A 25,402-nucleotide genomic window follows, 5' to 3' on the forward strand; every position below is an offset into this window, starting at 1 on the left:
TATAGGTCTATTACAGGATTCAGTAGATAGGCAAGTAGTGATGTATGGAACGTGGAAAATGTAATACCACATTTCTCCAAAACTAAGAACCAACCCAAAAATTAGACTGGGCCTGATTTTTCAGGAATTTCCAATTAGGGTTGACATTTAAGCCTTACTCAAAATAACATTCCTAGTTACAGGGCTTTAAACCATAGAACCAAAAGGTAGCAGCTGCAGACATGAAGAAGGACAGAGGAGACATATCACACACTGGGAAGTAAATAGTTTTTATCCTGGTTTCATATTGCTGTGCTGACTCTCCTCCCTTCTCTTCACTGACCCGACTGTAGTCCTGCCAAAGCCTAGAGAAGAAAAATAGTTGGCCAAACCATTGGTTCCCAATGAAGACCCAAATGAAAATTACAAGTTCCGTTTGCCAATCCTGCTCAAACCAGTTGTTCTCCAGCCACTAAGTCACAAGGAAGATGAGGAAGAACATGGCAGAGCTTTTACATGAGAGCACAGAGGCTTCGCTTTATATCCTTCTAAGGTAAACAGTAAAATAAAGCAAACTAGGACCAAGTGAATGAAGACCATTAAAAAGAGAAGTTGCTGGAAAATATATATATATATTGTACTTATTATATTTGATGTTCCATTGTCTACAACGTCTTGAGTATGGAATTATCTATTCAGGCAATATATGTATAAATATAAGAGAAGAAACATACAAAGTAATAACAAAAAAGTCTAAAAATAGGCTGAGGGTGGTAATAACTGATTCTCAGCCGTGACAATGTCTCAAATGTTATTATAAATCACTGAAGAGTCCATCTATCTAGGAATAAATGACAACTCATAGTCAATGGGGGCATTTAAAAATCCGGCCAGTTTCGGAGCAATGTCATACTCTGAAAATTTGGTCGGAGAAGTCAGCTTGAAATTTTGTAGGATGGTGGTGAGAAAGATGAAAAGTTCCATTCGGGCCAGATTCTCCCCCGGACAGATCCTCTTTCCTGGAAAAAGAACCAATAATAAGGATAATGATGATTTCTTACTTTACTTTAGATCCATCATAATAAAGACACATAATAAAGATACATGGATCAAAGCTCAAATGTGTTGTCCAATTATTATTTGTGATTTTTTCATGTGGTAGAAGCCGTAGCAGCTGCTATGGGGCCTGCAGTTTCAGGGGGCCCGATCATCCGACCTGACACACAAAAGAATGAAGGATGTGCACTATTATATTATGCTGCATATTGTATATAACATATATGTGATGTGTGTGTGTTTATGTGATCTGTGTATATGCTGTATGGGTATATGGTGTGTATATGTGATGTGTATATGTTCTATATGTGTGCACATGAGTGTATAAATGTGTGTAAGAGGGTAAAGAGGTATAAAAAGTGTAAAAAGGTATAAAGGTGTCATATACTACACTGGATAACATGACTGGCTTAACCCACTAACCAGACATGATAACTCAATGGGGCAGATTTACTTACCTGGTCCCTGCGTGATCCCCGCTCCGGATTGTCCGATGAGGATGAACTCTGCCGCAATTCATGAAGATTGTGTGCGCCCGATATCCTGCATGTGTCGCTTCCGCGATCAGGTCCGCCGGAGTTCACCTTCTTCTTCCCGATGCATGTAAGTGCATTGCTTGCGGCACAATTTTTAAGTTAAATCGCGTGGTTTGTCCGAATCCGTCGGATCGTCCGATGGCCCGCCCCCAAATTTGTATCGCATTAAAGCCGGGCCGATTGCACCAAAATCCAATCGCGTGCGCCAAAAACCCCTTTTAAATCCCTGTCCCAGCAGCGCAAAGCGGAAATCGTTGCGATGTCCGACGAAAGTGCAGACCGTAGGGCCCTTAGTAATTAAGCCCCAATGTGTAGTATGATTTTAATGGAGAGAACCGCCCAGCGCTGCATCTGTACAGTATATGAGTGTATAAATGGGTGCAATTGTAACAAACATTTATAAGTTTACAAATATGTATATTTTTTAAGCGGCAAGGGGGGCTCCATTTAGAGCCCCAGAAGAGAAGAATTGATGCTTCTTTATGTTGTGTCCCTTATGGAGCTTTATGAAGACTCCATTGTTCAGCTGTCAGGTCCTACCTGCTGAGAAAGGCATCACTGCATCATTTTTCTTGAATTGGCCGTTCTCATCTAAGAAACGGTTTGGGTCAAACTTCCACGGAGAAGGAAATTCTTTTGGGTCGTGATGAACGGTGCAGAGCAGAGGGTAGATGTCTGTGCCCTTAAAAGTAACAAATTGGTAGATATTGTTGTTATTAAATTTTCTCATCCAAAAATAAAAACAGTTTGTAGCATAAAAACATTTTGTCAAAAACAAAACACAATGGGGGTCATTTACTAAGGGCCCGATTCGCGTTTTCCCGACGTGTTAACCGAATATTTCCGGTTTGCGCCGATTTTCCCTGAATTGCCCGGTGGATTTTGGCGCATCGGCGCTGGCATGCACGCGACGGAAATCGGGGGGCGTGGCCGAACGAAAACCTGACGGATTCAGAAAAACCGCCGCATTTTTAAAAAAAAAGTGTCGCGGGACTCGCTCTTACCTTCACCAGGAATAGGCCGGTGAACTTCAGTGCATTCCAGCGGACCTCAGCGGACTTCAGCGCAGCAGCGCCACCTGGTGGACGTCCGAGGAACTACCTTAGTGAATCCCGGACGAACCCGAATCCACTACTGAGAACGCGCCGCTGGATCGCGAATGGACCGGGTAAGTAAATCTGCCCCATTGGGCAAATTCGGGTTCGGTTCCAGCCGGGATTCCCTAAGGTAGTTCCTCCGATGTCCATCAGGTGGCGGTGCTGCGCTGAAGTTCCCCGGAATGCACTGAAGTACACCGGCCTATACCTGGTGAAGGTAAGAGCGAGTCGCGTGACACTTTTTTTTAAAAATGCGGCGTTTTTTAAAAAATTTGTCGGGTTTTCATTTGGCCACGCCCCCCATTTCCGTTGCGTGCATACCAGCGCCGATGCGCCACAATCCGATCGCGTGCGCCAAAATCCCGGGGCGATTCAGGGAAAATCGGCGCAAATCAGAAATATTCGGGAAAACGCGAAGCGGGCCCTTAGTAAATGTCCCCCAATTTGTAGCAGAAACCGGTGGTCCACATGAATGAAGACTTATAGGAGTTTCCCCGTCCTCAGATCTCATAGAATCCATTTAGGATTTCAATGAAGAAGGAGTTTACTCGGTTACCAGATGCCACCTGCTGGGGACACTGCTTACACCTGGATAGGTGTAGGGAAGGTCATAGGAAAAACTTTACTGGTGAAGCGATGGAGCAGAAACATCTAGAACAATGTAGAGTTTTCAGTTCTCCTGCAACATGAGGAGCCCCAAAAAGTATCTGCCCATCCAAGACTCCAATTCTGAACAGTACATTGGGTGGGCTACGCTGTAACAAATGTATGACCCTAATTAATGTTCTCCATTTCGTTGCTTTGTGCTAAAAATGTAACCAGATGCCATTTGAGAAAACATGAAATGTCTCCTCCAATCACAAAACTAAGGGGCCATCGGACCCGGTGCTATGAAGGACTTCAATCTGGGGTGTTTAGGGTTTTCCAAAAACCTTGGAATCTTGGTTTTTGAAGAAGGAAGATATATTCGTCAAAAAAAAAAAAACTAAGACCCACATTTAGTAAAGTGTTTGCACAATTTTTCTGTCTGACTTTGTACTAGAAAGAACATGGAAACTGCTTGTACATGTATTTATAAAGTGTTTGCGCCAGTTTTCTGTCTGATGTTGCACCAGAAAGAAGGTGGAAACTGCTTGTACATGTATTTATAAAGTGTTTGCGCCAGTTTTGTGTACGACAAGACAGAAAAAATGTGCACCAAAAGGGGTGTTCCAGTGCACGGACAGAGCGGGCCCCACAATTCTGCAGCATGAACAACGTGAATTAAAAAAAACTGGTGCACTCTGTTGGAGCAATGCAGGGGGCACCAGATTTATGAAGAACGGGCACCACGATTCATGAATCTGGTGCACTCTACGCACTACGCAGGACACTGCACATAGCGCAGCTTGCAATATTTTTGATAAATGGAGGCCTAAGTGTTAATGGTCCACATTTACTAAAAGCAGTGCAGTGTGTGCTATGTGCAGTTACCTGTGTAGTGTGCAGGGGGCGCCAGATTCAGCATTTGCGCGTTCTTCGTGAATCTGGCACCCCCTGCACTGCTCTGACCGAGAGTGTACCAACTTTTTTTTTGGTGCACCTTTAACAGAGCGCACCGGATCGCCCCCTTCAGTGCAGAAATTTGTGTCGCATGAAGAATAATGCAGTCGCGCCAAAAAAGTGGTGAGGGCACTTCTTAAATACATGTGCAAGAAGTTAGTTTGCAATGAAAATAAGTCAGACAGAAAACCGCCGCAGGCACCTTAGTAAATGTCGACCAATATCTGGAGGAAAATTGTTGTGTGTGACTTTAGCTATCATTCTCCATGATACCCTACACATTGTACTAAAGGGAACCTGTTAGCAGAAATTGACAACACACTGGTAGTGGTTTCTTAGATGAGGCAAGTTAACACTATACAGATCATATTTCACATCATATGACTTTTCATGCCAATATGATGGCATCATCCATAAAATCTAGTGAGATGTAAATCAGGGAGGTGGAGATTTCGGCTTGAGGGGAGATTCTCAAGCAGGGAGGGCTTAAAGGAAATCTACCGCCAGGATAAAGGAATGTAAATCAAGCACACTGACATACTGGTGTGTGTCCCCTCAGGCAGGATCTGCTCTTCTTTTAGCTTGTTATGCCCTGGTTGTTACAAAAAATGGCTTTAAAAGTAATAAAATAAGCCTGAGGGGCACGGAGCTCCATAGGTGTTAGTGGAACCTTGAGCCCCTCAGGTTAATTTGCATAATTTTCCGAACCTTTGTTCTTAAAAACAAAGGCACAAGAAGCTTAAAGAAGAGCAGATCCTGTCAGAGGGGGCACACACCAGTATGTCAGTGTGCTTGGTTTACCACCCTTCATCCTGGTGGTAGATGTCCTTTAACTTCAGCGCTAAACTCTCCACCTATGTGACTTTATGCAAACAATTTACATCTCACTTTAAAGTTGATTTTCTGGATGATGCTGCCTTACTGAGCTATAAAAGAAACATGATTTGGAAGGTGTAAATTTGCTTGACATCATAATGGTAGTGGTTTATTTGGTTATTTCTGCTGACAGGTTCCTTTTCACTGCATATTAACATGTTCTTGAGGAAAGTTGTTATGATTTACTTAGGTCAACGTTCTTCCTGGTATCTCAACATCCACTGACTTTAGTTATGTAAGGACGATCACTTATCCCACCATACTACAGAATAGATCTGGGATAAGTGTCCGTTCTGGTTGTTAAGCTACAAGGTGAGATTCTCAAGGCTCAAGGACATGTCGAAGATATACTGGCGTCTACTAATTGTACATCAAGAGTCTTTCGGGATTTACGACTTTTCTGTCCTTCGTTGTCCTCTCTCGCCCCCTAGTGGATCCAATGCCTGTAATACTAGAACACTGAAGGGATAACTGATTTATTAGAGGGAGGTTCATACCTTGGGAATCTGATATCCTCTGAACTCCACATCTTTTGTTACCATATGGGGTAGATTCAGAGGGAGGACATCCCCAAACCGATGGACCTCCTGAATCACTGCCTGTGTATAATGCATTATCATTCTATCTTCAAAGTTGGGAACCCGGTCTCGTCCGATCACTTGGTCAATCTCTTTTTGGATTTTAGCTGAAATGACAGATACATTGTGAAGTATTCAGTTGTTATTGGTTCAGAAGGGAAATAGGTTACAGAACTTCCTCCTGTGCCATAAGAACATATATAATATTAGTTTCCATTTATTGGCCCTTGGGTGTCCACATCTAACTTTGAACCCCCAAAATATTAGCTATACATCATTGAGCTTCAGGGAATGTCCCAGCTTCCCTTGAAAATTCGTGGATAGAGCATTAAAAAAATTACAGACTTAGCTCCAGCTCCATGTTTTCAGTTCCGGTTGGGTCTGTTGTGAGGACGACCAATCATTGGGACGAATGTCAGATGAACATTGCAGGGCTACCTCATAAGTAATCAAGGAGCCAGGTCAAGGAGCATCATGGTCGTAACGAGGGACCAAGGCAAGTCCACTAGTGGGTTGTTTCTTTTAAAAACTTTAAAGAGGACCTTTCAGGATAATGTGGGACACTAACCCACCCACAGGTCCCAAATTGCCCTGACTCTTTCAGGCACCCATATCAGCCTCTCTCATTCGCTTGGTGCTCAACTTAATACTCTGAAGTTTGCTCACCTTGTACTTCAGGATACTTCAGTAGGATAAGCAGTCCATATCTCAGGGTGCTGGTGACTGTCTCCATACCGGCTACAAACAGGTTGTGGGTTGTCATGAGGAGATTTTTTAAATTGAACTCAGTATTAGGATTTTTCTTTTCCTGTTAAGAAACCACAGTATAATTCACCAATATCTGGACATTTTGGGGCAGATTTACTTACCCGGCCCATTCGCGATCCAGCGGCGCCTTCTCTGCGGTGGATTCGGGTCCGGACGGAATTCACTAAGGCAGTTCCTCCGCCGTCCACCAGATGTCGCTGCTGTGCTGAAGAGCATCGGAACGCACTGGAATACACCGAGCCGGGCTGAGTGAAGGTAAGCGCGTGCGGAGCGACAATTTTTTTAAATGCGGCGGTTTTTCCGAATCCGTTGGGTTTTTGTTCGGCCACGCCCCCCAATTTCCGTCGTGTGCATGCCAGCGCCGATGCGCCACAATCCGATCACATGCGCCAAAATCCCAGGGCAATACAGAGAAAATCGGCGCAAATATGAAATATTCGGGTAACACGTCGGGAAAACGCGAATCGGGCCCTTAGTAAATGACCCCCTTTATCTCCATCCTTGGGAATATCCACAAAACAACCACTTAGGGAACATTCACATAAGCCTCGCCCCATTGTCGAACAAATTGTAGGGTTTTTAGTTAAAGGACATCTACCACCAGGATGAAAGACTGTATGCATAGAGTCCTTCATCCTGGTGGTAGATGCCCTTTAAACGCCCTTTTTATTGGTTATTGGAGTCCAGTATAACATGTTTCATAAAGTGCTATGACATCTAACAATAACAGTCCAACCCCCAGAACCATTACCAGTGCTTGCAATGCACCACACCTATATTTAATGTCGAAAAAGATCATAGTCATGTTCAGACCACAACAGAAGGGCAACATCTGGTTTTAAGGTCCAAGTCTAAAAGTTATCCCTATACAAAGCAGTGGTATCAGCTGAGAGTATATAGAATAATTGGGGTCACAAAATGTCCCTATTCTCATGACTATGGCCAGACGCCAAATAATCTGACAGCTATCCTTTAATTCTATCAACATGTCTAAACATGGACTAATCTCTGGAAAAACAATTGTGTTCTCATTGGTCCTTAAATTCTGCCTTGGTCCCCTGACTCGCAGATATAAGAAGGTTGTCTCCTGTCACATGGATCTACCCTTTAAGGACTGAGACTCTTATTAGAGATCCTAAATCTAGTTAGTCATACTCGAAATCTCTTACACCAAATAATATTATGGTAAGGAATAATTTGGGGATTAATGATAGTACAAGTTAACAGCAACTTTAATTGTGGTCGTTTGGCATGGAGAACACAACAATTTGTCTACGAGCTGTAAAAGATAGAATATGGAAATTTTTAAAGGGATCGGGAATAGAAAAGCTGACGTGTTTATTTTTCTTTAAACACTGCCCCACTTATCTATACGCTGTATATGGTTTTGCAGTTTACCCATATTAGCTTGAATCGACATTGAATACCAGGCACAGGAAAAAAAAGACACAGGGGGTCATTTACTAAGGGCCCGATTCGCGGTTTTCCGGCGTGTTACCCGAATATTTCCGATTTGCGCCGATTTTCCCTGTATTGCCCCGGGATTTTGGCGCACGCGATCGGATTGTGGCACATCGGCGCTGGCATGCGTGCGACGGAAATCGGGGGGCGTGGCCGAACGAAAACCCGACGTATTCGGAAAACCTGCCGCATTTAAAAACGGAAAATGTGTCGCGGAGCTTGCACTTACCTTCACTCAGCCCGGCTCGGTGTTATCCAGTGCGTTCCAATGCTCTTCAGCGCAGCAGCGACATCTGGTGGATGGCGGAGGAACTGCCTTAGTGAATCCCGGCCGGACCCGAATCCACCGCAGAGAAGACGCCGCTGGATCGCGAATGGACCGGGTAAGTAAATCTGCTTCACAGTTTCTGGAAAACCCTACAATTTGGAACTATTTATTTGACATTCGGAGAAGTCTGTAGGATATTTTTTTTTAGATTATGGATAAATACCTCGTCCATTTTGATGAGGAAACTGTCGATGAAATGTCGGGGTGAGCTGGGATCAAGGGTCTCCTGACTGGCCTTCACCCTCTCATGGATAAATTCACCCAACTCTTCTGAGATGCTTATGAGCCTATGGTGAGGTCCTGGAACGTAGTTCATGACTGAGGGAAGCATGCTCTGCAACTGCCAACATCAGACATCAAAATGGTGATTAGAATGCGGCTGGATTTTCAGTCCTTGGCTTCAACTTTAGTCTAGAGCTGGTCTTCAGAAACCTTTACTAAAGCATCTCAGTTTCTACTAACACCTTAAAGGGGTTATGCCACGACTCAACTTCCTTCAAAAAGATATCAAAGAGGTTAAAATATTTCATAAAAACCTATTCATTATGATTAACTGGAGTGAGAAATACATTTTATTTGTTTTCTCAAGGCTTGTTTAGCCTCTATTATGTACCACACAGAAGTAAATGTGGGAGGGGCCTAAAAGGCAGTTTTATCACAAACCCCATAATGCTATGCAGCTGTCTATCTCTTATTGGCCTTCCCAGAGTTCTACATCACTGACTTCAGCGTCTCCTTACACCTGCTGCGTTCAAATAGTCCCAGCAAAGCAGGATGCTGCTATAAATGCTGTGTGTACCGTGTCATGTTTCCCCGATTCTCTATTACTAATTCATTGTCACTATATATATATATTTACCTAATTAAACTTTCATATAGGCCTCTTTTCTAAAAACGGTCTCAGAGTAAAATGTAATGCATGCGACCGTGTGCTCATCCATGACTGATTCCTGTGATGTGCCCATATATACAGAATAGGAGTAGTAGTACTGTACCCATATATACAGGTTAGGAGGAGCAGTAGTACTGTGCCCATGTACACAGGATAGGAGTAGTAGTACTGTGCTGTGCCCAGTTATACAGGATAGGAGTAGTAGTACTGTGCTGTGCCCAGTTATACAGGATAGGAGTAGTAGTACTGTGCTGTGCCCAGTTATACAGGATAGGAGTAGTAGTAGTGATGTTCTGTGCCCATATATACAGGATAGGAGTAGTAGTAGTACTCTGCTGTGCCCACCTATAAAGGATAGGAGTAGTAGTAGTGCTGTTCTGTGCCCATATATACAGGATAGGAGTAGTAGTAGTGCTGTTCTGTGCCCATATATACAGGATAGGAGTAGTAGTAGTGCTGTTCTGTGCCCATATATACAGGATAGGAGGAGTAGTACTGTGCTGTGCCCAGTTATACAGGATAGGAGTAGTAGTAGTACTGTGCTGTGCCCATTTATACAGGATAGGAGTAGTAGTACTGTGCTGTGCTCATATATACAGAATAGGAGTAGTAGTACTGTACCCATATATACAGGTTAGGAGGAGTAGTAGTACTGTGCTGTGCCCAGTTATACAGGATAGGAGTAGTAGTAGTATTGTGCTGTGCCCACTTATACAGGATAGGAGTAGTAGTAGTGCTGTTCTGTTGCCATACACATATAATAAAAGTAGTAGTTCTGTGATAGTGTGATAGGAGTGATAGTGTTGTCATGCTGCTGCTAATGTGTTTCTAGAGCAGGATGCTGGATCCCGGCACTGTCTCCCCTCTACACACCTCCTGATACTTCCTCTGCATGACTGCCCCATCCCCCAGCCCTGGCCTGAAGTGCCATTTATTCACCTCCAACTCCCCAGCACCTATTCCTTGTCTGGCTCGGACTATACCTCAGCTCTAGCAGCAGCAGCTCTGTCCCTCTACTTCACAGGCTGCCGCTCAGCAGGAATGCAACACACAGCAGCCTCATGATGCTTTTTAATGTCCGACCAGCAGAGGAAGCTGTGGACGCTGTCTCTGTACAGCATCCAGAGCTATACAAGACATTCTGGTTGCCTGGGATTGATAGCCGCCTATATGATGATCCAGCTCTGGCTCCTCCACGATGCAAATGAGTGATGGGGCCAGCGGAGGAGTCTGTTTAGATATGCGCATGCCCAGAAGAGTCTTTAGCATTTTATTCTTTCTGCGCATGATCGGCCAGGGTAGGTGTTAGAGAGGACGGGAACAACACCGGTAGGGGGAGCTATTCAGATTTTGAAAAGCATTTTTTGACAAAAGAAGGCATATTTTTTAATAAATGTCAAAGCTGAAATTTCTGTTTTAAATGTATTGAAGTAAGTTACATAAATTTGATATGGTGGCATAACCCCTTTAAGGACACGGACTAAAATGGTCTTCAGGACATTTAGGACACAGATCTTTTAAAAATTTTCCTGCTCAAATTCCATAACTTTTTTTATTTTTATCTAACCTGGGCATATGAGGGCTTCTTTTTTGCAGTAAGATTTGTATTTTCCAATAAGTAAATTCTATGAGAAAAATAGCGCGATGATTCAAATTTATTAACTCTTTCCTGTAACCGTACCGAATAAAGCTGTTTTGCCACTTACTTTAAAAAAAAAACTTTTACGCAGGTCACCGTACAGTATAATACACATGATACATTTCTCCTGTAGGTTAGTACGATTAAGCAAATCATGTACGTTTTCTTATATTTTACTACTTTAGCAAATAGAATAAAAAATAAAAAGATAAAAAAATCCTTTTTCAGGAAACCGCATTTGACTAAGTGTCGCCATATTCTGAGAGCTATAAATTTTTTTATTCCTCAACCGAAAGAGGGTTATTAGGGCTTGTTTATTTTGGGAAAAGGTAGCGGTTAGATTGATGCTATTATGTGGCACATCAGACTTTTTGATCGCTTTCTATTACATATTTTTTTGGAGGTAGAGAGCACTATAATTCCAATTTTTTATTACTTTTTTATTTTTTTATACCTCGGACAATACGGGAATAATAATGTAATAGATGCTTGGCCAAGGTCTCTATGGGCGTGACAATACCAATTGTGTGTTTTTGGTTTTTTTTTAATACATCAGTATACATAGGAAAATGGGTGGTTTATGTGGTTTTATTTTACATTTTTTAATTCATTTATTTACTTTATATAACCTTTTTTTACTGTCCCACTAGGGGACTTACACTGGGGATACCTTGATCCCTTATACAATACATTGCAGTACCTCTGTACTGCAATATAATGTATCTGCCAGTGATTTACTATCATTTTGCCTATGAGACCCAGCCTTGGACTGAGCCTCATAGGCCACCGTACATTGCAGACACTGAGGTCTTAGTCAGACCTCCGGCTGCCATGGTATTACGTTACATTAGAATTCTACAGCCCTTGGGACTTCATTTCCTTTAAGAAGTGTCTGCCTCAGGTAGGTTAATGTTGTAGAACCTCGTAACTAATGGCCAAGTACCATATATACAGAGAGGTTGGGTCTCACCTCTGGGGTTGTGTTATGTTGGATTTTTCTCCATTGTGCTTCTCTGTTCTCTTAAGTCCTCTTAATGACAGATTTTACTACGTGAGATATTTACCTGTCCCCAGGTAGAGCTTGACAGTTGGAAAGACTCTTCAGCAATGCGAAGAAACTTAATAAATCTCTCATCCTTGTACTCAAAACGATCTCCAAATATGACCGAACAAAGAACATTGGAAAACGCATCCATGAGCTTCTTATGGGGATCAAACGGTCGACCTGAAAGTAAACTCAAAATCTTTTCATAAGTCAGTGTGTAGCTGGAGCCTCATGGCAGGAAGGTTCCGATGAAAGAAGCGAGTGGCCTACTCTAGGAAAGAAGTGGCTGCAACAAGGTTCATAGTAGTCCGAATCATATGTACTGTACCCGATAGGATAATAGGTTTAGGCACAGAAAGACCACAACTTTCTGGGGCCCACTTATGTACTAAGGTCCCACGGCCGCATTTCCGTTGGGTTTTCCGGCGTTCTCGGGGATCGCCCTGGGGATTGCATCGCACACGATCGGATTGTGTCGCCATCGCGCTGACTTTCACGCGTCACAAATGAGGGGACAGGCCGACGGACGATCCCACGGATTCGGACAACGCGCAGGATTTAACAAGTCAATTTGTGCCACATCCAATGCACTTACATACACTGGTAGGAAGATGGTGAACTCCAGCAGACCTGATCAGGGAAGCAACACATGCAGGAAATCGGGCGCATGATTATCATAAATCGTGGCAGATGGGCATTACGGCGGACAACGCACCTCGGAGATCGTGCAGGGACCAGATAAGTAAATCTGCCCCAATGTGTGTGTATAGTGCATGGGGCGCCTGATGCATGATTTGTGTTGTACATTCTCCATGAATCTAGCGCCCCCTGCAATGCTTCGACAGAGTGCGCCAACTTTTTTTGGTGCACTTTGAACCAGGAGCGTGAGTCACATTTCTGTCAGACAAATGTGTAGTATAGTATAGTGCAGCACATTTATGGCCCGGACACTTTTTAAATACATGTGCAAAGTCCGAGAAAAGAATGTGCATTGTTGAACTCTTAGGCTTTGAACTTTGGTGGAATAGAAGACCCTTCTCAGTTACACTATGGGGCTCATTTACTAAGGGTCGCGGATTGTACTTTTGTCAGACTGTATTTTTTGAGATTTGTGCAGTTTTGACAGGCATTTAAAAGATGTCTGCACTGGGATTGTGTTGCACGCGATTGGATTTTGGCGCAGCTGTACTGCTTCCATGCAAAATTGTGGGGGCGTGCCGTCGGGCTATTCGACTGATTCAGACTGAGCGCGGGATTTAACTTTCAAATTGTGTCACAATCCAATGTACTTACATACACTAAGAAGAGAGGTGAACTCGGGGGACCTGAGCGGGGAAGTGACACATGCAGGATATCGGGCGCACGATCTTAGTGACTCCCCGCACAGCGCATTATACATGGACAATGCACTTACATGACCAGGAAGAATAAGGTGAACTCTGGGGACCTGAGCGGGGAAGCGACACATGCAGGATATCGGGCGCACGATCTTAGTGACTCCCCGCACAGCACATTATACACGGACAATGCACTTACATGCACCAGGAAGAAGAAGATGAACTCCGGGGACCTGAGCAGGGAAGCGACACATGCAGGATATGGGGCGCACGATCTTAGTGACTCCCGCACAGCGCATTATACATGGACAATGCATTTACATGCACCAGGAAGAAGAAGGTGAACTCCAGGGACCTGAGCGGGGAAGCGAAACATGCAGGATATCGGGTGCATGATCTTAGTGACTCCCCGCACATCGCATTATACACGGACAATGCACTTACATGCACCAGAGGAAGAAGGTGAACTCCGGGGACCTGAGCGGGGAAGCGACACATGCAGGATATCGGGTGCATGATCTTAGTGACTCCCCGCACAGCGCATTATACATGGACAATGCACTTACATGCACCAGGAAGAAGAAGGTGAACTCCGGGGACCTGAGCGGGGAAGCGACACATGCAGGATATCGGGCGCAGGATCTTAGTGACTCCCCGCACAGCGCATTATACACGGACAATGCACTTACATGCAGCAGGAAGAAGATGAACTCCGGGGACCTGAGCGGGGAAGCGGGGGAGCGGGGAAGCGACATATGCAGGATATTGGGTGCACGATCATAGTGAATCGCGGCAGAGTGCATTACTTTGGATGAACTCCGTCTGACGGGTAAGTAAATGCCTCTATAAATCTTACCATTCAATTTCCTAAATTCATCCATAATGCATTGCACTTCTGTCTGTATTTTCCACTCAATACTTTTCTTTCCAAATCCAAAGCTCTTCAGTGTTCTCACAGTAAAGGTACGAATAAGTTTCCATCTCTGACCGTTGCTAAGGCTGATTCCTGTCGGAGAACATACAAGAGTAGGATTTCTCTTAAATGATGGATGAAGATGGTTTTCCTAATCTTATTTTTCCAATAATTTGTAAATTGCTTAAAGGAAATTTACCATCAAAATCAACCAGAATAAACCAGGGTCACTTACTTATAGATCCAGGCACCGGGACTGTGGGAATCTTCTTACTGTATATTTCTTATTTATGGCCTCCTGTCTTCTAGAATCAACTTTTACAATCATGCTAATGAGACTGAAGGGCTACGCTAGTCCATGCGTGATTCCCTAGTTTCCCCTTCCCCCATGCTCCCTCAGTACTGAAATTACAGCAGTAAGTGCTTACTGTACAAGTGCTGAGGAAGCAGGAAAAGGGTGAGACTGTGTAACAGCTTGTAAAGCCAGATCACAGAGTGGCTAGAGTATCCCCTGAGGTTCATTAGCATAATTTTAAAAGTTGATGTTAGAAGGGAGGAAGCCATGGATAAAAGAAGATTCCCACAGTCATGATGTCTGTACCTATGAGAAACCCTCCCTGGTTTATCATGATGGATTTTGATGGTTGATTTCCTTAAAATTTTTGAGAAGGGAAATAAAGATAGTGGGATATATACAGATGAAGGGGTTTAAGATAAAATTGATGTCTATTTTTATGACATGGAGATGTCAATGAATGTGCAGAACAACCCTGATTTGGTTATCATTTGCAGCGTAATAAATATTGCTTTACTGTATTACACTACAAAGGCTCGGAGCATCACTGACCACAGAACCAGACAGTAGATAGATCTTTATATTTATACATCTTCCCATATATATATATATATATATACACACATATATAGAACCCAAGCTTCTTGATTGATTTGAAGGCTTGGAACGGACAGATTTACTCTCCCTGGATGAGCACAAGGGTGTGTGAATTCCGATATATTTGCTGTGTTTATCCCCCGCACTGGCCGGGATCCCAGATTTTTGTTTTTGTGTGTTCATTCTCTAGGATAAACCTTAAATAACCTTTTTCTGTGAATATCAGCTGCTCATAGTAGTAAATATAACTGGTAAGGCCAGTGTGCAAAAACAATTACTAATGAGATTATGACTAATATGTTAAAGGGAACCAGTCACACAGTACAAAATGACATAGCTCATTTCATTCGAGCTGCGCCCCTGTTCAGTTATTTGGTGGACAAGCCATGTAAAAGCCCCGTTACTGACTTTGGCGTTATTGAGTGGGAAGCAGGCAGGTGGGGCCATGATTGGGTGGGAAGCAGGCAGGTGGGAGCATGATTAGGTGGGAAGCAGGCAGGTGGGGGCGTGATTGGGTGGGAAGCAGGCAGGTGGGGGCGTGATTGGGTGGGAAGCAGGCAGGTGGGAGCGTGATTGGGTGGGAAGCAGGCAGGTGGGGGCGTGATTGGATGGGAAACAGGCAGGTGGGGGCGTGATTGGGTGGGAAGCAGGCAGGTGGGAGCGTGACTGGATGGGAAGCAGGCAGGTGGGGGCGTGATTGGGTGGGAAGCAGGCAGGTGGGAGCGTGATTGGGTGGGAAGCAGGCAGGTGGGGGCGTGATTGGATGGGAAGAAGGCGGTGGGGGCATGATTGGGTGGGAAGAAGGCGGTGGGGGCATGATTGGGTGGGAAGCGGGCAGGTGGGGGCCTGATTGGGCAGGAAGCGGGCAGGTGGGGGCATGATTGGGCAGGAAGCAGGCAGGTGGGGGCATGATTGGCTGGGAAGCGGGCAGGTGGGGGCATGATTGGGCAGGAAGTGGGCAGGTGGGGGCATGAACACCCCCACCTGCAGTATTTAGTCTATGCCAGATAAAGGAGTGCACCGCCGGATAGTATCATAGTATCATAGTTTATACGGTTGAAAAAAGACACTTGTCCATCAAGTTCAACCAAGGAAGGGAAGTGATTGGATGAGGAAGGGATTTATGGGAAACATTTCTATATAAAATAACCATGAATGTTCTTTAGGTGTAAAAAGGCATCTGGACCCTTCTTGAAGCTTTCTGCTACCCCTGCTGTGACCAGCGCCTGAGCTCGGCTATTCCACAGATTTACAGTTCTCATAGTAAAGAAGCCCTGTCCCCTCTGGTGATTAACTCTTGATTTCTCCAGACAGAGACAGTGCCCCCTCGTCTTTTGATTAGATCTAATCTGGAAATGAATCATGTCCCCTCGTAGTTGTCTCTTTTCCAGACTAAATAAATCAAGTTGTTTTAATAGGGGTTTAATCACTAACCCAGTCTTACAAAATTTCCCCCATAGCCTCCATCGTGTTATATCTCCTTAGCTAGTAAAAGCTGAAGCACATGCAAACTTCCGAGGACAATACTTTATTCAAGACCGGATGAATAACAAAAAGAAATTGCAGCAACCATCAACTTTGTTGTTCCCGGTCACAGTCACTTTTGGCCTTCTCATTTTAACCCTTCTTTTGAATCTTATACCTCCTCAATAGCAAAGACGATTCAACATACAACTGATCCTCGGTGCAAAAACCATGATGCCACCAAACCGCCGATCCTCCCAATCCCCCTCACCAGCCCATTGGGTGAACAAAGTATCACAACTCTGTCGCTTAGAGGAGATTATTATCTTTTGTGATAGAAACTATGGAAATTCCAAAAATACATGGTGGATTGAAATTGTGAGTTCCCCCCTTCAGACCCTTTTTTGTTTCCGAATTTACATCTGATTATCATTGATTCCTGCGACCTATCCCTGGTAATGCCGTCCTGAGGGATACTGTTCATATGGAGACTCTCCATATATATATATGTACAGTAGATATTTTGCACTTGTGCGTATCCCTCCTGTAAATTTGTATGTTCCAATGCATTTGTCAACTGTTTTGGAAAAATTCAATGAAAAGAAAAAAAAAACTAAACCCCAATTTTCTTTTTTAGTTTTTCCAATGTTGAGTTATGAATTGATGTCGTTGGCTTGAGATAAGTGGCATTTTTGGATGGTTTCCATTTGTTTGTCCAAAACTTTTTATCAGTGCCATTTTGGGGTACATGGGAGTTTCCAATCAATTTTATTTGAACACTGGCAGAAAGGTTTGGGATCAGGTTCAGGTTTCTGTGCTTGTAACCACACCCAGAGCTGCCTGTGATTGACAGCTCCATTTCTGATCTTTTCTTGGGAAAGCTGGGTGTGAGTTTGAGCTCATTCTGTCTGCAACTGTGGGTTAATTGATGTACGGCTGCACCAGTAAGTGCTGGGGGCGGTGTCCATTACTACCTTTATATTCTGCCAAGTTCCTCCAGGGGGTGCTGGTTTTTCAGTCTGATCTCTGCACTAGTGCTTCTGCTCTTTTGTTATTGCTATTCTGCTTGTTTTCTTCACTTACTGACCATTGTATTGCTATGTGATTCTGTACCTTTTCTGAGTGACTCTGCTTGTCTGTCTGTATCTGTTGCTTGTCCATCAGTTTTGTGTACCTCCCGGTGTTACCCTACTTCCCCTGTCCCAGGTTTGTTTGGTTCTGGCTGGACAATTTTCTTCAGACTAGTGTGAACACTGGTCTATCTCAGTATTCCTGTTACCACCATCCAGCAGCTGCCAGATGAAGTAAGTTTTCCCTGTCACCTTGTAGGGTCACTTAGGGACCATTATTTAGGTTCCTGATAGAGGGTGTGCCCTTGTCAGGGCAGCTTATCTGCTGGAATGTATTATCTTTCTGCCATGAGAGCACATGGCAACCACTAATATGGCATATGGTTGGTAGGATTGGGTTACAGGTGTGATGCCAAAACTTTCATTTCTAGGAACCTTGGTGGGGAAAATTACTGGCCACCACTGCGGCATCAATATTGAATCATCCATAGTAGACTATTTATAGATAGATGAAAGATACATAGATAGATAGGAGATACATAGCAGCACACCAGACAAATAGTTACTAAAAAAGAAAAGCTGTGCTCTTTATTCCATGCAACGTTTCATAGATAGATATGAGATAGATAGATAGATAGATAGATAGATAGATAGATAGATAGGAGATAGATAGATAGATATGAGATAGATAGATAGATAGATATGAGATAGATAGATAGATAGATAGATAGATAGATAGATAGATAGATAGGAGATAGATAGATAGATAGATAGATAGATAGATAGATATGAGATAGATAGATAGATAGATAGGAGATAGATAGATAGATAGATAGATAGATAGATAGATAGATATGAGATAGATAGGAGATAGATAGATAGATAGATAGATAGATAGATATGAGATAGATAGATAGATATGAGATAGATAGATAGATATGAGATAGATAGATAGATAGATAGATAGATAGATAGATAGGAGATAGATAGATATGAGATAGATATGAGATAGATAGATAGATAGATATGAGATAGATATGAGATAGATAGATAGATAGATAGATAGATAGATAGATAGGAGATAGATAGATAGATAGATAGATAGATAGATAGATAGATAGATAGATATGAGATAGATAGATATGAGATAGATAGATAGATAGATAGACAGATAGATATATAGATAGATAGATAGATAGATAGATAGATAGATAGATAGACAGATAGATATATAGATAGATATGAGATAGATAGATATATAGGAGATAGATAGATAGGAGATAGACAGATAGATAGGAGATAGATAGATAGATAGGAGATAGATAGATATGAGATAGATAGATAGATAGATAGATAGATAGATAGATAGATAGATAGATAGATAGATAGGAGATAGATAGATATGAGATAGATATGAGATAGATAGATAGATATGAGATAGATATGAGATGGATAGATAGATAGACAGATAGATAGATAGATATGAGATAGATAGATATGAGATAGATAGATAGATAGATAGATAGGAGATAGATAGATAGGAGATAGATAGATAGATAGATAGATAGATAGATAGATAGATAGATAGGAGATAGATAGATAGAAGATAGATAGATAGATAGATAGGAGATAGATAGGAGATAGATAGATAGATAGATAGATAGATAGATAGATAGATAGGAGATAGATAGATAGATAGATAGATAGATAGATAGATAGATGGATAGGAGATAGATAGATAGATAGATAGATAGATAGATAGATAGGAGATAGATATGAGATAGATAGCTATGAGATAGATAGATTATCACAAAATAAAGTCCTCCTACAGAATCATCTTGGCTATGAATCCAGAGATATAAAGCTAAAAATGTTATTAAGATTATTCTTGAATGTTCTCTTGAGAAGTTTATATATGATGAAACATGTTTCTCTTACCGTAACCCTGGGTAAACTTCTCCAGTACAGGTACGGGGCCCCGGGCACCAAATTCTTCACCCCGATCAATAAGAGCTTCCTTCACCGCTTCATATCCACAGAGTACAACCACTGGTCGTGAGCCAAAGTATAAGGTATATACTGACCCATACTGATCCCAAAGCTAAAAAAACAGGTGATCCACGTGATTCCTCAAACTATAGAGGTAAAACCCACATTCATATGTTTATCTTCTGACGCAACGAGTAATGGAGGTGACTGACCTTCATGAGAGACTCCACCAGCCTTCCCCTTGTTATATGCAGCAATGTTCCTATGAGAGGCAGCGGGGTAGGACCAGGGGGAAGGTTACGCTTTCTGTAAAAGTTCTCCCAAGTTGAGTAGATGAAGAGGAATAAGAGGATCAGGATCCCCATCCATGTGATATCCATGTCTGCTCCCGGCACAGAGACGTGAATAGATCTTCTCCAAATAAAATAAAACCCTGTATCTACATTAGGGGGAGGAGGAGACTCGGTCATGAGTCCACCGGAGCTTAGTTTAACTCTTCAGGTCCCATTTTTTTGCTCGATTTTTATTTGTATTGTCAGAGATTTAATGTACAATATATCGATTCTAGAAATGTTCTGCAATCATTACATTAGTTGATGACAGGAACAGATGCTCAAGTGTCTTGTTGAATTTTTATGACTAGTAGATTATAGGAGAAGAGAAACAGTTTAATGTATTCAACCTCATACACGTCATTCTAAACTCCAGTACTAGTTAGCTAGGGCAAGGGGGCAGCCGCTATGCCTAGAAAAGAGGTGATTCTACCACCACCATAGACAGTGGGCATCCTCTACACCTAAAGGAGAGGCCATTCTATTATCACCATAGACAGGGGCATCTTATAAAACTAGAAAAGAGGTGATTCTACCATCACCATAGACAGGGGTCATTCTTTACGCCTAGAGGAGAGGCAGTTCTTCCATCACCATAGACAGGGGTCATTCTTTACGCCTAGAGGAGAGGCAGTTCTTCCATCACCATAGACAGGGGGCATCCTCTACACCTAGAGGAGAGTAGGCTCTATCATCACCATAGACAGGGGGCATCCTCTACATCTAAAGGAGAGCCATTCTACCATCACCATAGACAGGGAGCATCCTCTACACCTAGAGGAGAGATGGTTCTACCATCACCATAGACAGGGGCATCCTCTACACCTAGAGGAGAGGAGGATCTACCATCACCATAGACAGGGGGCATCCTCTACACCTAGAGGAGAGGAGGTTCTACCATCCCTATAGATAGGGGGCGTCCTCTACACCTAGAGGAGAGGAGGTTCTACCACCACAATAGACAGGGGGCATTCTCTACACCTAGAGGAGAGGAGGTTCTACCATCACCATACACAGAGGACATCTTCTACACCTAGAGGAGAGGATGTACTACCAACACCATAGACAGGGAGCATCCTCTACACCTAGAGGAGAGGAGGTTCTACCATCACCATAGACAGGGGCATCCTCTACACCTAGAGGAGAGATGGTTCTACCATCACCATAGACAGGGGCATCCTCTACACCTAGAGGAGAGGAGGATCTACCATCACCATAGACAGGGGACATCCTCTACACCTAGAGGAGAGGTGATTCTACCATCGGCATAGACAGGGGCATCCTCTACACATACAGGAGAGGTGGTTCTACCATCACCATTGACACGGGGCATCCTCTACACCTAGAGGAGAGGAGGTTCTACCATCACCATAGACAGGGGCATCCTCTAAACCTAGAGGAGAGGAGGGTTCACCATCGCCATAGACAGCAATTTTTTGGTAAGACTATGGAACTCTCTACCACAAGATGTTGTAATGGCTGAGAATTAGAACATGTTCAAGAGAGACCTTGATGGCTCTCTGGAGAAGAGTAATATCACTTCTTGTGGGAATAAAACATTTTGTTAGTAGTTTCTTTTGATCCAGGAAGTTATTCTGACCTCTATATTAGGGATCGGAAAGGAATTTTTCCCTGCTTTGGGCCACGTGGAATCAGCCTTACAGGGGTTTTGCCTTCTTCTTGATCAACATGGTATAATTAATAAGTTGGTCTGGATGGATGGATGTCTTTATCTAACCTTTTTTACTATGATACTATGACACAGTAGTTTAGGCGCTTCAGACTCGGACTGAATCCCTAATCATAACAAAGTAGTTAAAATTTTTCAAAATCACACAAAGCCAATCACAAAGCAGATGTGTGTCTCATGGGTACCAGCTACTGAAAAGTGAACCTGAATAAGAGCTTCAGTGCTGGATTAACTCTACTTCTTCCTGTTTCTATACATTACACTGTTTGTTCCATGACATGAGGTCTTCATGGCACAAGTAGACATTCTACAAAGTTGTGAACTGGATCACCAGTGTTTGCTGTGCATCTTCTTGTTACGAGTGCTCCAGCTCCGTCTTTGCGTTCTCCAACTCCTCTTCTGGTTCCTCCACCTCATCTCTAGGTCCCTGTGCGATGCCGGTGGCGCGCAAACAATGAAATTGGCAAGCGGCTGATGTCATTCTGTGTGCCCGCCATGCACGGGGATCCAAAGAGGAGTCGAAGCACCCATAGCAAGAGAGACCTGTGGGGGGCATTGGAAAGGTGAATACAGTGTTATTTTTTTTATAGGCTTGGCCTGCTTGGAGCAGGGTCTGGCTGGCTTTATACTGGGTAGATTGGCAGGCTATATACTGGGGGGGTAAGGGTTGGCAGGCTATATACTGGGGGGTAGAGGTTGCTGGCTATATACTGGGAGGCAAGGGCTGCTGGCTATATACTGAGGGAAGGGGCAGCTGGCTGTGTACTAAGGGCAGGACCCTGCTGTATACTGGTGGACAGGGGCTGACCGGATATATACTGGGGGGCAGGGGCTGGTAGTTTATATACTAAGTGGAAGGGGCTGCTGTCTATATACTGGGGGGCTGGGGCTGGTAGGCTATATACTGGGGGACAGATGCTGGCAGGCTAGGTAATAGGGAGCATTGGCTGGCAGGCTATATCTATATACTGTAGGGCAGGGGCTGGCTGCATATTGGGGGACAGGGGCTGTCAGGTTATATACTGGGGGATAAGAGCTGGCAAGGCTGTATACTGAAGGGCAGGGGGCTGGCTATCTATGGGAGGCAGGGGCTTGCCAGCTATATAATGGGTGGCAAGGGCTGCTTTCTATATACTGGGGGGCAGGGGCTGGCAGGCTATATACTGGGGGCAGGGGCTGGCAGGCTATATCTATATTCTGTGGGGCAGGTGCTGGCAGGCTATATACTGGGGGAAGGGGCTGACAGGCTATATCTATATACTGTGGGGCAGGTGCTGGCTGTACAATGGGAGGCAGGGCTGGCTGTATAATGGGGGCAGGGGCTGGCAGGCTATGTATAGCAGAATATGGGCTGACAGGCTATTTACTAGGGGGCAGAGACTGGCTATATACTAGGGGAGCAGGAGCTGGCTGCACACTGGGGGCAGGGGCTGGCAGGCTATATACTGGGGGATATGAGCTGGCAAGGCTGTATAATGAAGGGCATGGGCCTGGCTATATATGGGAGGCAGGGGCTGGCCGGCTATATAATGGGTCGCAAGGGCTGCTGTCTATATACTGGGGGGCAGGGTCTGGCAATATACTGGCGGGCATGGGCTGCGCAACCGCGGCATTTAACTTGGCTTTGGGGGGTCTTTTCCCCACGATCGGTGCCGACCATTGCTATAGCAACTCTGGGGTCCGAGCTGGACCCCAGAGTTACCTGCAAGAACTGCCAGTAAGATGGCGTCTGTGATGTCATCTTACTGGCAGAGTGCCAGCCTATGCATGTGACTATTGCAGAGTATTATCATGAACAAGCAATTAGATGATTGCTTGTTCATGTCTCATGGTGGAAACTGTAAAATAGTGACCAAAAAATGTTATTCAATAAAAAATAAAGTTAGAGATCAATAAAAATGCCCTTAAGCCCCAAAACATATAAAGAGACATATAACGCAAAAAAAGTCTAAATAATAGCACAAACCCCACACATATAGTATCATTACGTCCGTAACAACCCGTAGAATAACAGTAAAACATTATTGAACCCGCACGATAAACGCCGTAAAAAATAGTCTGTTATAAACCCTCCATAAATTATGATTTTTACCTATTCAATCCCACAAAAATTTCAATAAAAAGTGATCAAAAAAACAAATGTACTGGTGCAAAGTATAGCATCTCCCGCAAAAAACAAGCCATCAACCAGCTCTGTAGACAAAAAAGTAAAAATGTTATGCCACTTGGAAGACGGCAATGCAAAAATTATAGATTTTTCCACACATTAGGGTTTTATTTGACAAATTTAGTAAAACGTAAGAAAAAATATTCATGTCTGGTGTCCCCATAATCGTATCGACCCATAGAATAAAGATAACATGATTATTAGGCTATACGGTGAACACGGGGGAAAAAAGTAAAATATCCAGTATAGAATTGATGCTTTTCTACTCCTGCCCTCAAAAAAAAGTTCCTAAATTTTCAACAATAGGAGATACAAACCCCAAAATGGTAACACTGGAAAAAGCATCTCATCCCGCAAAAAAAATGCCATCACATGGCCCCAATAACGAAAAACCGAAAATTTTATAGCCTACAAAAGGGGCCAATGAGGGAACTGGCAGCTTCCCTTCTGCGCTTCACAGAAGGGAACAGCCACATGTAGGGGGTCTCTGTACTCAGGAGAAATTGTAGAACAAATTGTATGGTGGGTTTTCTCTTTGTATCTTTTGGAAATGTGTAAATTTTAGGGCTAAATGAACGTAAAACCGGCACAATTTGACCATTTTAAATTTCACCTCCATTTTGATTCAATTACTATGAAGATCTCAAGGGGTTAACAATCTTCCTAAAAGCTGTTTCTGATAGCTTGAGGGGTGCAGATTTGAAAATGGGTTGATTACATAGGGGGATTGTGATGCTAAATATGTAAAATTTCATTCATTCAAATGTATTTATACCCAAAATAGTCAATTCTGAAAATCCAAAAAGTTGCTATCCGATTTGTAAGCCACGTGACGTCAAAATAAATTATCCAGACATTTAAAAAATTATGAAAATGTAAAGTAGACAAATAGGAAATGTTATTCAGCAACTTATTTAGGTGGCAAATCTATCTGCCTGAAAACGCAATGGGGGTCATTTACTAAGGGCCCGATTCGTGTTTTCCCGACGTGTTACCCGAATATTTCCGATTTGCGCCGATTTTCCCTGAATTGCCCCGGGATTTAAAAAAAAAAATGTGCCCCGAAAATTGCACTTACCTTCACTCAGCCCGGCTCGGTGTATTCCAGTGCGTTCCGATGCTCTTCAGTGCATCAGCGCCACCTGGTGGACGTCGGAGGAACTGCCTTAATAAATCCCGGCCGGACCCGAATCCAGGGATCCGCTGGATCGCGAATGGACCGGGTAAGTAAATCTGCCCCAATGACTTAGAATTTAGAAAATTCGCTAATTTTTCAAAAAATTCATAGTTTTTTCTTTTTTATGTATATAAACATAAAACTTATCAGCAGACATTTACCACTAAAATGAAGCACTACATGTGGGGAGAAAAAAACCTCAGAATCGCTTTGATAAGTAACAGTGTTCAAAAGTTATAACCATATAAAGCGGCGCAGTTCAGAATACAAAAAATGGGGCTGAGCTATTTAATGGCTGCGTCCTTAAGGGGTTAAAGAGCAAGTAAAGCAAATGGGGATACAAATATAGAATAATAAATGCAGCCAAAGTGAAGACCAGAGGTACCTTCTGGCTAGCAGTGGATGCGACACATATTCTACACCTCCTGACGAAGGATCAGCAAAACGCGCGTCGGGGTGTAATTCATTGGCCTCCCTCCTAGGATCGCCCACTGATCGGTCTTCACTATGCCTTCGGGTGAGTGTACTTGATACATGCGGATTCAATGAAGCCAGAAGGTACCTTTACTTGCTC

The 25,402-nt window shown here is 43.3% G+C and overlaps 1 protein-coding gene across 1 annotated transcript; it reads right to left on the reverse strand.

Annotated features, from left to right (window-relative positions):
- Positions 1–638: 638 nt before the first annotated feature.
- Positions 639–19,906, reverse strand: LOC140077731 (cytochrome P450 2G1-like). Its single transcript, XM_072125165.1, has 9 exons — positions 19,675–19,906; positions 19,412–19,574; positions 13,991–14,140; positions 11,817–11,977; positions 8,385–8,561; positions 6,331–6,472; positions 5,584–5,771; positions 2,112–2,253; positions 639–998 (listed from the first exon to the last, which is right to left on the reverse strand). Exons 1-9 carry the CDS (start codon positions 19,840–19,842, stop codon positions 817–819), a joined length of 1,473 nt encoding a protein of 490 aa, XP_071981266.1. The 5' UTR covers positions 19,843–19,906; the 3' UTR covers positions 639–816.
- Positions 19,907–25,402: the final 5,496 nt, after the last annotated feature.

This window comes from Engystomops pustulosus, chromosome 9, assembly GCF_040894005.1.
Source record: "Engystomops pustulosus chromosome 9, aEngPut4.maternal, whole genome shotgun sequence".
Taxonomy (NCBI): domain Eukaryota; kingdom Metazoa; phylum Chordata; class Amphibia; order Anura; family Leptodactylidae; genus Engystomops; species Engystomops pustulosus.

What these genes read in the sequence shown, in the direction of transcription:
- LOC140077731 (XM_072125165.1), bottom strand. Translation starts at nt 19,842, where the DNA reads ATGGATATCACATGGATGGGGATCCTGATCCTCTTATTCCTCTTCATC. An exon ending in GAAGTTTACCCAGGGTTACG is followed by an intron (nt 14,141 to 19,411) that starts GTAAGAGAAACA and finishes GTTCTCCGACAG; the next exon opens with GAATCAGCCTTAGCAACGGT. An exon ending in AGTGATGCCTTTCTCAGCAG is followed by an intron (nt 999 to 2,111) that starts GTAGGACCTGAC and finishes TTCTTTTTCCAG; the next exon opens with GAAAGAGGATCTGTCCGGGG.